We start from the raw sequence: 16,082 nt of genomic DNA on the forward strand, positions 1-16,082 counted from the left end.
CCCCCCTCTGTCCCTCTCTAAAATGAATAATCAATAAAATTTAAAAAACAAATTTATCTGCTTCAAGTGTCAGATTTATCGGTGTAAAGTTATTCATAGTATTCCCGTTTTTTTAATACACAGTGAAATCTGTGGTGATGTCACCTTTCATTTTTCTGCTGCAGTTTTGAAAACAATTACTTCTTGAATATTTTTATTTCCTAATATTTTGAGTATTGGTGTCCTTTTATGTTCACTTGCAAGCTTCCCATTTCCTTGCAATATGCCTTTGATACTCTTTAGATCTCCTTTTACTTTGTTTTGTTTTATTATACCATTAGAGTAGTGCTGAAGTAATCCAGATGCTCACCTTCACATTGTAGAAGGTGATAGTGACTGAAAATCACCAATTAGACCTGGAGTCTCAGGTAGCTTTTCTGTAGATCTCTTGTGGGACCTTGAGCTCTTTACACCCTTGAAGTCTTCTTTACTAATGTATAAAATTAGGGTTGATAGTTTTAAAAATGTTGACTGCTCTGATTTAAACAGTAGTGAAGTCCTGGATTTAGTCTGTTGTGGTCCTCTCTTCCTCAGTTCTTCAGGTAAGCTCTGTGGAACCTGAACATTGTTTAGATCAGTTCCTGTATAAAATTTCTCTTTAAGTGGTAGTAAAATATACAAATAAACTTTACGATTGTAATTGTTCTAAGCGTACAGTTGTGTGGCATTAAGTTCCTTTATATTGTTGTGTAGCCATCACCACCATCAATCTCTAGAGCTTTTTCATCTTCCCAAACTGAACCCTGTCCCCATTAGACAGCAGCTCTCCATTTTCTCCCCCCCCCCCCCCCCGCCCCATCTAACCTAGCCCACCACCCACCATCCTGCTGTCTCTGAATTTTACTACTCTGGCTATCTATATAAGTGGAATCATACAGTACCTGTCATTTTGTGACTGGCTTCTTTCACATAGTTTACCATCTTGTATGTATGTAGTATGTATCAGAATCTCCTTTGTTCTTAGGCTTAAATGGTATTCCATTGTGTATACGTCTCACATACTGTGTAGCCATTCCTCTGTCGATGGACATTTAGTTGGTTTCCATCTTTTGCCTGTTGTGAATGCTGCTGTGAACATTGATGTACACATCTGTTTAAGTCTCTGCTTTCAGTTCTTTTGGATATATACCCAATCTATGGTAATTCTGTTTCTACTTTTTGATCTGCATAATCTCTTAAAATCTCTTTTAGCACTAATATTTGTATTCTTTTTTCCTCACATATCCAGCACAGTCAAATTTTAAAGCATGGCCTGAAACCTTACATTAAGGTTTATATTAAACTTATATTAACCTTTACATCAAGACCGTATTCGCTGTGGGTTTTTTTTTTAACTATGATTTTATGTGGTATTACCTTTAGCAAATGAAATTATATTCCTAGTACATGCAAGTCCTCTTTTTTTAGCTGACCACATCATGTTTCCACTTCCTTCCTGGCCTACCTTAGATTTCATGATCCATCATTATGATCAGTCCTTTACAAAAACCCTCAACCCTTTTGTGCTCTTCTCTCTCTGGTGTATTTGCCTTGAAAATTCCCAAACCTGTACATGCAGCTTTCTGTCTATTCTGTGCCATTGTAACCGAACCAATGTGAGTTCCTTCCTCAGTGAGTCACAAATTCCAGGTTGAACTGTCACACAGAGAAAACTTTATTTGCAGCAGATAAGGAGATCACAGGGAAAGGCTTCCAAAGCTTTGCATCCCCGAGCAAGGGTGAATGGGTTCCTTTTATTTAGGATTAGGATGCATATTTTGATGGAGAAGCCTGGTCATCCTGTACAGAGGCAGCCGAAGGTCACGCATGCGCCTTAAGGAAACATGCCTATACACCCGTTGTATGTTATGCAGATGAGGCGTGCCCTCCTTGGGCGGAGGTCTAGTACTAAATGAGGTAAAGGTAGTCATCCTCATTCTAGAGGTCACTCTCTGGTCCATCTGTGCAAGTAGAAGTCGGAAGTTGAGATCACACTGGTCTGGGTGGCCTGGGCCAGCGGGCGGTCTTGTCAGGGCAGGTGCTGTTGCTGGAAGGGTGGTTTTGCTTTCTCTTTGCCTGACTTAAGAGATAGGCTGGAAAGAAGAGCTCAAGGAAAAATGTGGGACAGAGGTGGGGGAGTACAAGCAAGTGGGCCGTAAAGGTCAGGTCTTGGGGTCTAGCTCGTGACATATTCACCCAAATAGCTGAACATGGATGAAGAAAAAGCACAAACCATGGGGGCTTGCCTGGAAATTTATAGCCACAAATCCCAAGTTAAACTACCTGACCATCAAAATAAATGACTGTAGTAAATTTGTTTTCTTGTTCTCTTTTCCATTCTCCCCACTTCTGCCCTCTTTCCTCAGACTTCCAGTATTCCTTTGCTATTTCCCACCGGTGTCCTTGTTTTGCCAGCAAAATAAGTGTAGGGGATTTAGGCTAATCTTCTTACCTCCAAATCTAACTTCTGCTCTATATGCACATACTTTGTTCTGCCTTTTCTAACACTAAACAGGCTGTCACTTTTCGTCCAAGACCAGATCTTCCATTTGTACATTGATCCTCTCTCCGTTTTCTCTACCCGAGGACCTTGCTTCACTTGCTATCCTCCCTCCTTCTTCCATGATAAATGTTTATCTTTCCCTTAAATTATTCTCCGCATAAGCAAATATATTTTTTTGTCTTAGTTTCAAATGAAAACCAAAAAACCTACCTTTGAATCTTTCTACTCCCCCATTTCTGTAATCCCCTATCTAGGAAAATTCATTTATAGAATTGCCTATAAAATCATCAGAGAAGACTTAAAGAGTTATGTTGCAGACACCCTGTGGAGGAACCACCCAGTTTAAGAAATAAAACATTTATCAATTCAGTTGAGTACCCCTGTGAATCTTCCCCAATGGACTTCCCTCCCTATTCACCGATGTCACGTGCCTCTCTGATTTAGTTAAGTGTTATCTCCAGCCTACTCCACTGAGATTTTACTAGTCCAAGTCACTCACCCTTGACTTCCAGGATGCTAAATTCAGTAGTCAGTTCTGTCTTTTCTTTACTTCAGTTGTTCGGTAGGTACCCTTTGATACTGTTGACTGCAGCCACCTTCCTGAAACTTGCTTCACTTGGTTTCTGTAACATCATATTTGATGATTAGTATTCACAGTTGGAGATTGTTTCCTGTTCTGTCGGAATGTTTCCTGTTCTGTCAGTTTATTCTGTCACAATTTCTTTCCCCAAACTACTTCCATCTTGAATTGGCTTATCTTTTTCCTTTCTTGGAAACGTTGGGTGTCTCAGGACTTAGTTCTCTAACCTTTTCTCTTCCCTGTCTTTGCTTTCTCTTTGGGCTGTCTCATGGTTTAAATATCCACAGCCATCTATTAAATGGTAACTCTTAAATCAATTCTTTCTGGCCCTTTCATTTCCTGAACTCTGGACTTGCCTTATAAATCTAATAGCTATCTCACCCTGAATGTCTAAACACAGAATTTTCTTTCTTCTCCTAATCTTAATCCAAATCCCCCCTTTTTCTTCACTTTTGTCTCATTAAATGGTACCTTCACTCACGCAGTTATCAGATCTGAAATCGAGGAGTTATCCTTGCTTTTTCTCTTTTGCTCCTACTGTAATTCCAGTCCATTAGCAAAATTTATCCTAATTCCAACCACTCATTACTACCACCATTGCTGAAGTAGCCTCTTAACTGATCTGGCAGCCGTTGTCACACCCTGTATACTTTGCCTCACAACATGCAGAATTATCTAAACCCTTGCAGAGACTTCCTAGCTTTAAAATAAAATCTGAACTCTTTATTTAGGCTTTTAAGGCCCTCTGCACACTGAATCCTGCCTGGTCTCCAAGCTCATTTCCTACCATTTGCCATTTTTCTCAAAATTAAATATGCATAAGCTTTTGAGATGCTAAACACGATGCTTTCCCCCTCCCTCCAGCTGATTCTCATGCAGGTGATCTTGGGGCCACAGTATTAAGAACTAATGTTTTATTAAATCTAGGTAATGAGAGGACAGGAATGTATTTTCACATTGAAGAAGCTTTTTTTTTTTTTTTGAAGATTGTATTTATTTATTTGAGAGAGAGAGAGGGAGAGTGACGGAGATAGCGCAAGAGAGCCCTGAGTGGGCAGGAGAGGGAGAAGCAAGCTCCCGCCGAGCAGGGAGCCTGACGTGGGGCTCGATCCCAGAACCCTGGGATCATGACCTGAGCCAAAGGCAGATGCTTAACTGACTGAGCCACCCAGGCGTCCCTGAAGAAGGTTTATTGAAGTTTATGCCTATTGGAGTTTTTTCTCCGTAAATTTAAAGTTTGAAAAAGCTCTGCAGGTAAAATGAATATATTTGCCCCCCACCTACCCATTACCAGCAAATAACATACTCCTCCGTGGCCTGCAAATATCATTTGTCTTTCTTTCCCATTTCTTCAGAATCCAATAGTGGACACTTAGTGTGCTTTAGATACCAGGTAGATACGTGACTAAGTTGAGATTTTGTCATAAAATTACAGAATTTGACTTATACATTATATACATTTGATGGACCTCTTGTAGCCAGAGGTAAGATTATCCTTAGAAAAGAAGTTGACCCTAAAATCATCCACAATGTTTGGCAAGCACTGAAATTCTTTTATGTTTGTTACCAGATGGTATTTTAGATTAGAATATATTTGACATCTTTATATCCAGTGACCATGAGTTTTGTTTGCATAGGATTTGCAGGGTTTGGTTATCTTATAAGTCTCAACTTGCCATTCAACAGGCTTCTTATTTGCCATTTTTTTTTAAAGATTTTATTTATTTATTTGAGAGAGAGAGAGAATGAGAGATAGAAAGCACGAGAAGGAAGAGGGTCAGAGGGAGAAGCAGACTCCCTGCTGAGCAGGGAGCCCGATGCGGGACTCGATCCTGGGACTCCAGGATCATGACCTGAGCTGAAGGCAGTCGCTTAACCAACTGAGCCACCCAGGCGCCCTCTTATTTGCCATTTTTAAAAATAGTGCTAACTTACTTTCTCTTGGTCAAACAATGGACAGGCATTGGTGATGTTTTTATCTCAACTTTGCAGGAATTATATTTGTTATATTCTTTTTTTTTAAAGATTTTATTTTTAAGTAATCTCTATACCCAGTGTGGGGCTCAAACTCCCAACCCTGAGATCAAGAGCTGTGTGCTCTCCTGACTTGGCTAGCCAGATGCCTCAAGTTTGTTCTAATTTTTTTTTGAGATTTTATTTATTTGACAGAGAGAGACACAGTGAGAGAGGGAACACAAGCAGGGGGAGTGGGAGAGGGAGAAGCAGGCTTCCCGCAGAGCAGGGAGCCCAATGCAGGGCTTAATCCCAGGATGCTGGGATCATGACCTGAGCTGAAGGCAGACGCTTAATGACTGAGCCACCCAGGCGCCCCGGTTCTAATTTTTTGTCAAATTAATAACTTCTGTGCTTCAAAATGAGTTGTGAACTATTTCATACTAACTCATTTTAAAGATTGAAGGTTAGGTGGTAAAATAAGATAAAACAGTATCCTACATTAACATTTCTCTTAATAATTGCCTCGTCCTTTTACCTGTTTATTTTAGCAAATGTTGATTTTAAACAATATTATCTTCTGTATTCAAAGGCCTTGTATATACCTTCTCTGGGGTAAGCAGAAGGTTGATATAGTTCCCTCATCTAAAGAATACTGAGTTATGATCTATTCACCTATTGAAATGACTACTGACCTGGGCAAATTACTGTGCCTTTCAGGGTTTCAGGTTGTTTTTTTTTATAAATTAAAAGTTGTTTTAGACTAGGAGCCCATAAACTATGTTCAGCTGGCCATATTTGACCTGTTCTTCTATAGGTAGTAAACTAAGAATGGTCCTTATATTTTTAAAAGGTTGTTTAAAAAAAAAAGATTAATATGCAACAGTGATCCTCTTTGGTGTGCAAAACCTAAAAATATTTGCCTTTTTAACCTTCTGATATTTATAAAATATTATCCAATGATTATAATGCTAAGAAATAGGGCAAACAAATCTTTTTTTAATAATTAGAATGTCTTGATCTTTTAAAGTTAATTCATTTGTGTTAATTTATTGGGAACAAACGCAATTAATGAAGTTGTATCTTGTATCAGCTGTCTTTTTATATATGGGAAGGCAAGCTGGAAACAGTTTAAATTTCCCTGGTCAAATAAGTTTTGTTTTAGGGATAATTAGCATGTGAAATAGTACCTTGCTAGGAAATGTCTAAGAAGTTTCTTAAAATAATTCATGCAAGTATTAAATGACAGATTGGCATACACTATTTTTTTCTGTGACTAAAATCACTATGTTTTTGTGTTTTCTTTCCTTCCATTTAGATAGAAGCAGACTTGGGATATCCTGGAGGTAAAGCAAGGATTATTCACAAGGAATCTGACATCATTACTGCCTTTGCTGTTAATAAAGTAAGTGCATAGACTTTTTATTCTTTAAGTATTCATTGTTGAAGAATGTCTCCTGTTTTGTCAGTTTATTCAGTATTAGTATTTCTCTTTCCCAGAGCTAATTCCTACTGCCTAAATTGCAGTCTGAATAAGTTACTTTATTTTATAAAATGATTATATTGTTTGATAATTAAATTTATTGGATATGTAGCAATAAAATAATGTTTTATTACTACACAGAGAGAACTATCAAATATTTATATGTGCAGTAGCCTTTAGAATTTATATAACACATTATAGCATTTGATTCAAAAAAAGGTTTTTTATTTTCCTTATGTGAATATGTTGAATGGAATTATTAATATTAGATCAAATTCAAGGTTTTATATGACTTACAGAAATTCTCACTCATTAACTTACAGCTATAGTAGCTGCCTAGTTTTTCCTTTACATTCCTTTGTCTTCTACTCAACATGTTCCTTAAAGCTCTCTGTGAGCTCCTGAAAGAAGGGGTGGCCTCGGCTATACGGTCTTCATTAAATGCCTTGCTGCAGTTTTATTTGCACGCACACACACACACACGCACACACACACAACATATGTACACAAGTGTGTATATCTCCTTTTTCACATATTCCTAATTTTAAAATAATTTTAAATGTTATTTAGATAAATACCCTATGGCATTATGCATTCAGTAATCATTTCTCCAGTTGGTTCTCCATCTTCCTATGATACGTCTTTGATTTCTCCTAGATAGTTCCTTTGCCCTTCTCTCATCTTTCCCTATGTCCTTTGTCTCGTTTCCTTCCACACCCCTGAACAGTGACTACTTCTGTTGAAGACAGGCAAGTCTGGAATCAGCCCTTTAACCAGGCAGTTCTGTTGTAATATCTGTGCAATATGGTATATATGTGTCAGATACAAATATAAAATTATTGTCTACACCCAACAAGTATCTTTCTTCCCTTGAAAAAAAATAGGATTTTAAATATTCTGTGCTATAAAATAAACTTGTTTCTTTTTCTATATATATATAAGTAGTAATGAACAGTCATCCACATATATAAAATCTGTTGTTCACCATGCAGGAAGAGTGTACCTGTTTAATTTTTATTTCTCCAGATTGATTATTATTTTACATCATTGCTAAATTTGTATATGAGAAATAATACCTTTTGCTTTAAATTGCATTATTTTAAAATGCTGATGAGATTGAACTTTTTCCCATTTGTTTAGTTGTGAATTATCTGTGTTAAGAACTGTGAAAGGCCTGAGATTTTTCTCTGCATTCAAGCTAACAAGTTATATTTCTCAGTTTAATGGATGCTGTAAGAAGACACAGACTCATGGACCAGAGACAAAAGACAGTTTATTACTAATAGCAGAAGCAGTATCCAGAATATCAGCATTTATGCTCTGGTTCCCTCTGTTAACATTACCACAGAGTGGCAGGAAGGGGGCCAAATGATAACTGCACACAGAGTAGGTTGCATTATAGGAAAGGAACACTGAGTTTAGGGAACCAAAATCTTTTCTAATGGACATTAAGTATACCTGTCCTTTGATCTGGAGGGAGACACCATAGATATATAGCCATTCTGCAGAACAAACAGCAGTCAGTACGTCACTCACCGGACATTCAGAAACAGAGAGACGTGGAGAATTATCTCTGAGCAGTCTCATTATATCCTTTTTCCATTTATGTCTGGGGTATTCATTTTTTTGTTTCAGTTCATTTTAGCATTTTACATAATGGAAATGTTAATCCTATTTTCCCTTTGCTGTCATCATTTTATTTTCTCTTTTAGAAATGTACATTTTCAGTTCATAGATGTTTAAAATTTTATGTCATTTAATCTGACCAGTTCTTTTTGTTAGAGATTTATTTATTTTAAAGAGGGATAGAGAGAGCGAGCATGGGGGTGGAGGAGAGGGCAGAGGGAAAGAGAAAAAAACTTTTTTTTTTAAAGACTTTATTTATTTAAGAGAGAGAGAGCGCAAGAGAGAGCACAAAGCAGGGTGAAGGGCAGAGGGAGAAGCAGAGTCTCCACTAAGCAGGGAGCCCGATGCAGGACTCGATCCCGGGACTCTGGGATCATGATCTGAGCCAAAGGCAGACACTTAACCAACTGAACCACCTAGGCGACCGAGAGAGAGAGAGAGAGAGAGAGAGAGAAACTTTAGCACACTCTGCACTGAGCCTTGATCTCATGACCCTGAGATCACAACCTGAGCTGAAACCAAGAGTCACTTAACCGACTTCATCACTCAGCTGCCCCTAATATAACCAACTTTTAATTTATGATTATTCTGACATACTTTCCCCACACTTTTCTACCCCCATACCTTTCCTTTGTGACCATTTCCCAAATTTTTTTCTTGTTTAAGACTGAAAAGCTTTACATGAAAGTGATACTTATCCTATTTGAATAATGCATTGTTATTTCTTTAGTTTGATGTTCCTTCTCTCCCTCACCTTTTTCTACCTTCTAGAGCTTCTATCCAACCCCTCCCTCCACATTTCGGAACTGTGCAAACCTCAGGGAGATTGTACCGTACTAGCAGACTGGAGAGAGAGTGCTGGGAGAAGAAATAAAGTGGTACATGCATTACCGTTTAGAGGAGCCTTCTTTTAGATGCTCTTGAATTCTTAGAACATAAACATATCTCCAAGATCAAGCTGATAATTATTGCACTCAGGATTTAATTAGTAAAATTAATTTTAAACATTCATCTGTGAAAATGCTTTTCTGTAAAAGTTTCTAGGGGCTATTTTGTAGTTTCCATTTTTAGAAGTAGTTCATGTACATGTACTTTTTTATTTAAAAATTATGATTTGTTTTTCAGGCAAATAGAAACTGCATAGCAATTGCTTCAAGCCATGATGTTCAAGAACTGGATGTTTCTGGAATTCTGGCTACACAGATCTATACTTGGGTAGATGATGATGCTGAAATGGAAAGCAAGGGGTACTTTTATACTTTGTTTTTAATTCAGTAACATTGTGTTAAAAGTGATGATATCACAGAACTATAGCTTTCAAAAGATTTTTAGAGGAACGTTCCTAGATTGTAAATATAGTGGATGCTGATATGATAAAGAGTGAAAAAGGGGTGGCAGGAGCTTTAAAGAAAGGAATTGAGGTTTAGAAGAGATTAAAGTGAGAAATTAAAAAAAAAACACTAATTGGAAAAGATATATGCACCACTATGTTTACTGCAACATTATTTGCATTAGCTAAGATATGGGAGCAAACTAAGTGTCCACTGACAGATGAATACTTAAGGAAAACACACAACACAAACACACACACGCACACACACACACACACACACACAGGAACATTACGCAGCCATAAGAAAGGATGAGATAATGCTATTTGCAACAACATGGATGGACCTAAAGGGAATTAAGTTAAATAAGTCAGACTGAGAAAGAAAAATGCCATATGGTTCTACGCATATGTGGAATCTAAAAACACAATAAAGAAACAAACAAAAAAAGTGAGAGATTCTGCAGTTGTTCACATACGAAGTTACTGTCTATGAGTTAGGAGTTAAGAGCTGAAGAAAATTTTAGAGGGAAATACAAAAGCATATATTAGAGCTTTCACGTATAAAAGAAGAAATGAGGAACTGATGGGTTGCTTTCATTCCAGCTGACGTTCTTTTGTAGATCAGAAGAGTTCTTGGTTATACATGCTCGTGATGATTTAACAGCTGTGCAGGGTACAACCCCATATACACACAGCAATCCCGGCACTCCAATCAACATGCCGTGGCTCGGCAGTACACAGACTGGCAGAGGAGCATCTGTGGTATGTAGAGTGCAGCATGCTGTGCATAGGGGCACCTGGGTGGCTCCATCGACTGAGCATCTGACTCTCAACTTCAGCGCAGGCCTTGATCTCGGGGGCGTGAGTTCAGGTCCTGCATTGGGTTCCATGCTGGGCATGGAGCCTACTTACTTAAACACACACACACACACACACACACACACACACACACACAAAGTAAAAATATTGTGTTTAAATATCCTTTTTTCCCCTCTAGTTTAATAAAGGATGATTTAAACATTTTTTTTAAATTTTTAACTTTTTAGTAAGTCATACTTGCTGGAAATTATAAATTTAGATTGTGAAGAATAATATGTTTTCATATGAAAAGAATATGACATTATTTTAAATAATTTAAAATACAAAGAGCTGTATTTTAAGTAATAATTATTTGGAATTTACTGGTATAAATCAGGCATCAGCAAGCTATGGTCTGTGGGTCAAGCTATTTTTGTATAAACGTGCTTGAGAATAGTGTTTACATTTTTCAGTGGTAGAAAAAAAAGTCAAAAGAATGGTATTTTGTGACACATGAAAATTATACCAAATTCAGATTTCATTATCTATAAGTAAGTTTTATTGGAACATAGCCACAGTCATTTGTTTATATTTTGTCTGAGGATCTTCTTGAGCCCTGATTAAGATGTGATCCATGTTTATCCCTCAATGAGATTCTTTTATTAATACTTAATCATACATGGAGTCAGAGAAACCCAGGACCAGTAATTCTTTCTGGCTTTCTGGTGATGTGGTTATTTTCAGTTTCCTAATTCCTGTAGAATTCTTTCCTTGGCCTCCCCATCCCCGCCCCAACACATACATCAAAAATTTTTTTCAAGGGCTCCTGGGTGGCTCAAACGTTAAGCATCTGCCATCTGCTCAGGTCATGATCCCAGGGTCCTGGGATCAAGCCCCACATCCCGCTCCCAGCTCTGCGGGAAGCTTCTCCCTCTCCCACTACCTCTGCTTGTGTTCTCTCTCTGGCTGTCTCTCTCTCTCTGTCAAATATTTAAAATCTTAAAAAAAAAAAAAATTTTTTTTTTTACTAATTAGTAAGGGTATTTAATCCTTAGTAATACTGATAGTATTTTATATTAATGTAGTTTCTCTGTTGCTCGTATAACCTTATTTTTGTTCATAAATAACCCTATTATGCTTTGAGATATCTGTTGAAATAGTTGTTATAATACTCCTACTTATCATTTTTCAGATGAAGCTTAAGATCCAGAAAGGTCTAGTGATTCAATTTAGGTCATTATCTCAAATTTGTGGTAGAGCTTATATTAAAGCCTTCCATATTCTCTCAGTTCATTGATTTCAGGTAGGAGTGTTTGAAGTATTGAAGAGTTTGAAAAGCAATCTAGTAATTATTCAAATGAACTGTCTTGATCATTTATATTTCGTTTTTTCCAACAGACAGATACATTAAAATTCACTTTAAAGACCTACTGATATTATCATCTTTTAAAGGAAACTTAAAGAGAATATACAAAATATATAAAAAGAAATGATAGGCAGTTTTTCCAACTCCAGTTTCGGAGAATACAATGCCCTTCTTCCTGTCACAGACTTCTTGCTGGTCTCTCTGCTTCCACACTTGCTCCCTGTGTTCTGGATACAGCGGCCAGAGTTGCTCTTTTCTAGAGCATCATTTAGGTTGTCACTCCAGTGTTTAAGACTTGGATTTCCCAGTACAACTTTAAAAAAACAAGTCCTTCAAGTGGCCTCTCCAGTCTTCTGTGATTTAACCCCTGGCAACCTCTGCAGCTTCATCTCTCTTCATTCTGTACTTGATTCGCTTTGCTCTAATTACAGTGGCCCTCTTTCTGTCTCTCAAAAACATCAAGCTCCATTGCCCTGTCAGAGCCTTTGCCTTGCTTTCTGCTTCAAATGTTCTTCTTTTACCATTCAGATCTCGACTCACGTTCCCAGGGATTTCCCTTGCTTCCCTAGTGAAGGCATCTGTCCCTCCCTACTCTATCCGTAGTCAGTCTGTATGTCATATTATCGCCCATTGTATCATCTTTAATGGCCTGTATCAGTTTTGGAAATTGTCTGTTCACTCTTTGTCTTTTTTAATGTACTCTGTAATGTAAACTCTGTGAGAGATTGTTTTGCCTGCCTTAGACACTGATGATCTCTAACTAGAATGGCGTTTGGCATTCTCAAAAAATACTTGTTGTTACTACAGAGCATTATAATACAGAAATTTACCTTTGTCATTCTTGTTAGGATGGAATTGTCTTTCTGTCTACATCTTAGAAGGACCTCTTTTTAGAGGGGATCATTGTGATTTGTTAGCATAATTAGTCTAATTGGTCCCACTCCGTCCTCAAGAAAAGATACCAATATAATCAGGTGATTCTTTTTTATAAGGATCTTCTAAAATAAGTTATGATTTCTTTCCTTTATAATGTTCTGCATATGCTCTTAGAAATTTTATTAAACCTGTGTTTATGTATTTTTTTGTTAATGGTTTTACTTTGATACTTTAGTCAGAAAAGTAAAAGAATAGGAATATTTAGGCATTTCTTTAACTAAAAGGAACATAAGATTTCAACAAGTTTGCTAAACAAAAGTAACATTCAGCAAGTTTTCGGGTTTTTTTGTGGAGAATTAACGAAATATTTTCTTAATTCTATTGCTTCATTGACTTATTCATTCTAACAAAAAAGAATACTTGTTATGACCAACTTCTCTTTTGCAGTATAATTACAACCATAACCATCTTTCATTGTTTCTGTCCTTCACCACTTCTGCTAGCCTGTCTCTTCCTCCCTACCCAATCCCCACTTAACTCACAACTTTAGTCTAATGGACAATTTAAAATCCACAAGAACAACAACAACAAATCTACTCAGGATTGATGCTACAAACTTAGGATAACATATAATTGTAGTTATGGTGCTGTATAAATAGGAATTGTTCTATTAATTAAAATTATCTCTTTAATTTCACATATTATTTGACAGGCTGCTTAAATCATTGAAAATATGATTTAAAAATGGATATATAAACAGTTCCACACTATCAATTAAAAATTTATACAATTTTCTGTTTACCTCTTTTTTTTTTTTTTCACATGCTTCTGCCTGTCTTTTTAACCTTATACTATTCAGGATTATTCCAATAAAATTAATGGGATCAGAAAAGAATTGGCAAGAAAGGAGGTAAGACTAAATTCTCAAGGTGAATTTGTTCTTAGAGCCTAGTCAATGATGCAGAAAATGTACGTGCACTGAAACATAAGAGAGCTGAGCTATTAAATTTAATTTCTGTTACTACGTTTAGTATTTTTAGCACCCACAATGGTAGTTAGGAATCACATAAAAATAAATAAATAAATGTTATTTGAATTTCCTGTCACATTTTGTACTTTTAATACTACTTTTTATTGTAACTATAGAAGAATGATTTTTCTTTGTTAACAGATGATTAAGAAAGCCATTAATAATGTCAGAAGAATGACTTCTCATCCAACTCTTCCTTACTGTAAGTTGATAATAATTAGCCAGTGTTCTAAGGAATTTAAAGCAGGTTTTTAGTTTCACTGAGAGGTAGTCAACTATTTTACTTATTTTTGTAGAGAATGTCTGCTAGCAAATAAAGTCTTCATTTCAAATTTGGATAACAATAGAAAAAGAAATTTCCCTGAATTAGTAGAGAAGGCTAGCTTGATGCAGTTACTCTTTACTATGTTGACTGCCTATTTCTAAGTTAGAACATTTTATTTTTTAACATTTTTGGACTCTTTACACAATTATAAGTTACAGTCATAATTGTGTTAATAATGGGATCACTCCCATCTTTTATCACATAGATCAGAACCCTATCTTGGTCATTTGTTGCCTCATCATAGTCACTTTGTATTTTATTAATATTTTGTCAGTTTGCCTTTTATCAGACACACTAATAGTTAATATTCCTGGGAATCTCAAAAGTTTTTCTCCTTTAACAAGGAACTTGACTAATGGGGAATTTATTTGGATGTATTGAAGCAGAGAAAAAACAAGAAAGACAACTTTAAATATACTTTTGGGTTGGAATCAGTATTCATATTGGCATGTCAGTAGTCAAGTTTTTTTAATATGATTTTTAAGTTGTGCCTGTCATCAAGTTGTCCTGCCACACAGTAATAAGCACAGTGTCTGTTAATTAAAAAATATTCATGTTCCTTCAATTTCGTAACATATAAAAAAATTATACTTTTATAATGAGAGATAATCTGATGAAATACATTTGACAAAACCAGTGTTCTTTTCTACTTCACTGTCCTAAGTACTACAAGCAGCTATCATCAAAATTGTATACCAGTGTCCAACAAAAGGGTTCAAGAGAACCATATATTTAAAATGAAGAGAGTAACTTCTATTACTCATTCTAAAGGTGTGAAATAATGTAAATATTAATGTAAAAAATTATCAGTGTTTTTACTACATTGAATACCATATTACTACTGATAATTATACTTAACATAAATTGAGTCGTCCATGTTAAGCATATTTCTAAATGATTTTTATGGATTATCTCATTTACTTCTCATAGCTGTCCATTAACTTACATATCATTCATTATTCCCCTTTTACAGGACAATTTGAAATGGGCTCAGGGAGATTAATTAAGGTTCCTAGTATCACAAAATTAGTAAATGGCAAACTGATGAATTAATAATTATTTAGCTTGTTCACATTCCTTAGTGAAACATACAACACATTTGAGCTATCCAGTTAATCAGAATAACTATTAGAAGTGATTTTTTTCTTTACCATGCATGACATTCAAGACTTTCTACAGTCTTTTTTTTTTCCAGAGAAAATTTATAAGTTTAAACATTAATAGTAGGGCTGATAAGAATTGGCTCTTTAGTTCACCCAGGAATTTAACTGGTTATTATACAACACTGAGATAATTTCAGAAAGAAACAGAATTTACAGAGGTCTGATTTAATTGCTCCTGTTGTGTAGTGTGAGGGTATATTCTTAGTCAAATGAAAGTACATCAAAACACTCAAGCAAAATTCCATAACAAAGGTAAGTTCATGCAATTGACTATGATTCTTTTCAAAGGTGTTTCTTTCATAAAGGTTTTCACTTGGATTCAAAAATAAACCTTCCAAAGATTACTGCAATAAATTTGCCATTTTTGCCCTTCATAATGCAGATCTGACAGGAGCTCAAGATGGAAGTGTCAGAATGTTTGAATGGGGCCATTCTCAACAAATAACCTGTTTTCGATCTGGTGGCAATTCAAGAGTTACGAGAATGAGATTTAACTACCAAGGAAATAAGGTAGTATATAAAAATATAAATGGGAATATGGTTTGATTATGTTGGAAGTTTATAAATGTAACTAGTCTGTGTTTCTGAAGAGAACAGCTCGGTGAGCTAAAGATAAAGTATTAATCTATGTGAAGTTTTTCTTATAAAAGTCTTTTCAAAGAACACATTCATTTCATTCTTCCTGGAATGACATTTTGTGTATGCCTGGGCATGTTGTGTGTGTATGTGTGTATATATCCATTAAAATTCACTTAAATGATGTTTTAAGGACCAAAGGATTATAGAACCACCATATATTACACATTTTTGATTAAATACTTCTACTTTCTTTGTCCTCTGGAACCTACTCAAAGTATGGTCAGTTAGCAAGTAAAATCTGGGAGCTTATTAAAAATGCAGATTATTGTGCTCAGTTCGGCAGCACATACACTAAAATTGGGACGATACAGAGAAGATTAGCATGGCCCCTGCGCAAGGATGACACACAAATTTGTAAAGTGTTCCATATTTTTTTAAAAATGCAGATT

At 36.0% G+C, this 16,082-nt stretch overlaps 1 protein-coding gene and 1 non-coding gene across 4 annotated transcripts in view; both read left to right on the forward strand.

Moving 5' to 3' along the window:
• Nucleotides 1–16,082, forward strand: part of DMXL1 (Dmx like 1) — a 134,796-nt gene that overhangs the window by 96,792 nt on the left and 21,922 nt on the right. For all 3 annotated transcript variants that reach the window (XM_027604872.2, XM_027604874.2, XM_027604873.2), the window contains 5 exons: nt 6,373–6,459; nt 9,289–9,410; nt 10,117–10,258; nt 13,708–13,768; nt 15,437–15,564. In XM_027604872.2, coding sequence (XP_027460673.2) covers nt 6,373–6,459; nt 9,289–9,410; nt 10,117–10,258; nt 13,708–13,768; nt 15,437–15,564 — 540 coding nt within the window. The remainder of the gene's footprint in view (nt 1–6,372; nt 6,460–9,288; nt 9,411–10,116; nt 10,259–13,707; nt 13,769–15,436; nt 15,565–16,082) is intronic.
• LOC113929989 lies at nt 15,961–16,067 on the forward strand. Its single transcript, XR_003522376.1, has one exon. It is a non-coding gene; the product is annotated as a U6 spliceosomal RNA (small nuclear RNA).

This window comes from Zalophus californianus, chromosome 5, assembly GCF_009762305.2.
Source record: "Zalophus californianus isolate mZalCal1 chromosome 5, mZalCal1.pri.v2, whole genome shotgun sequence".
NCBI classification, from domain to species: domain Eukaryota; kingdom Metazoa; phylum Chordata; class Mammalia; order Carnivora; family Otariidae; genus Zalophus; species Zalophus californianus.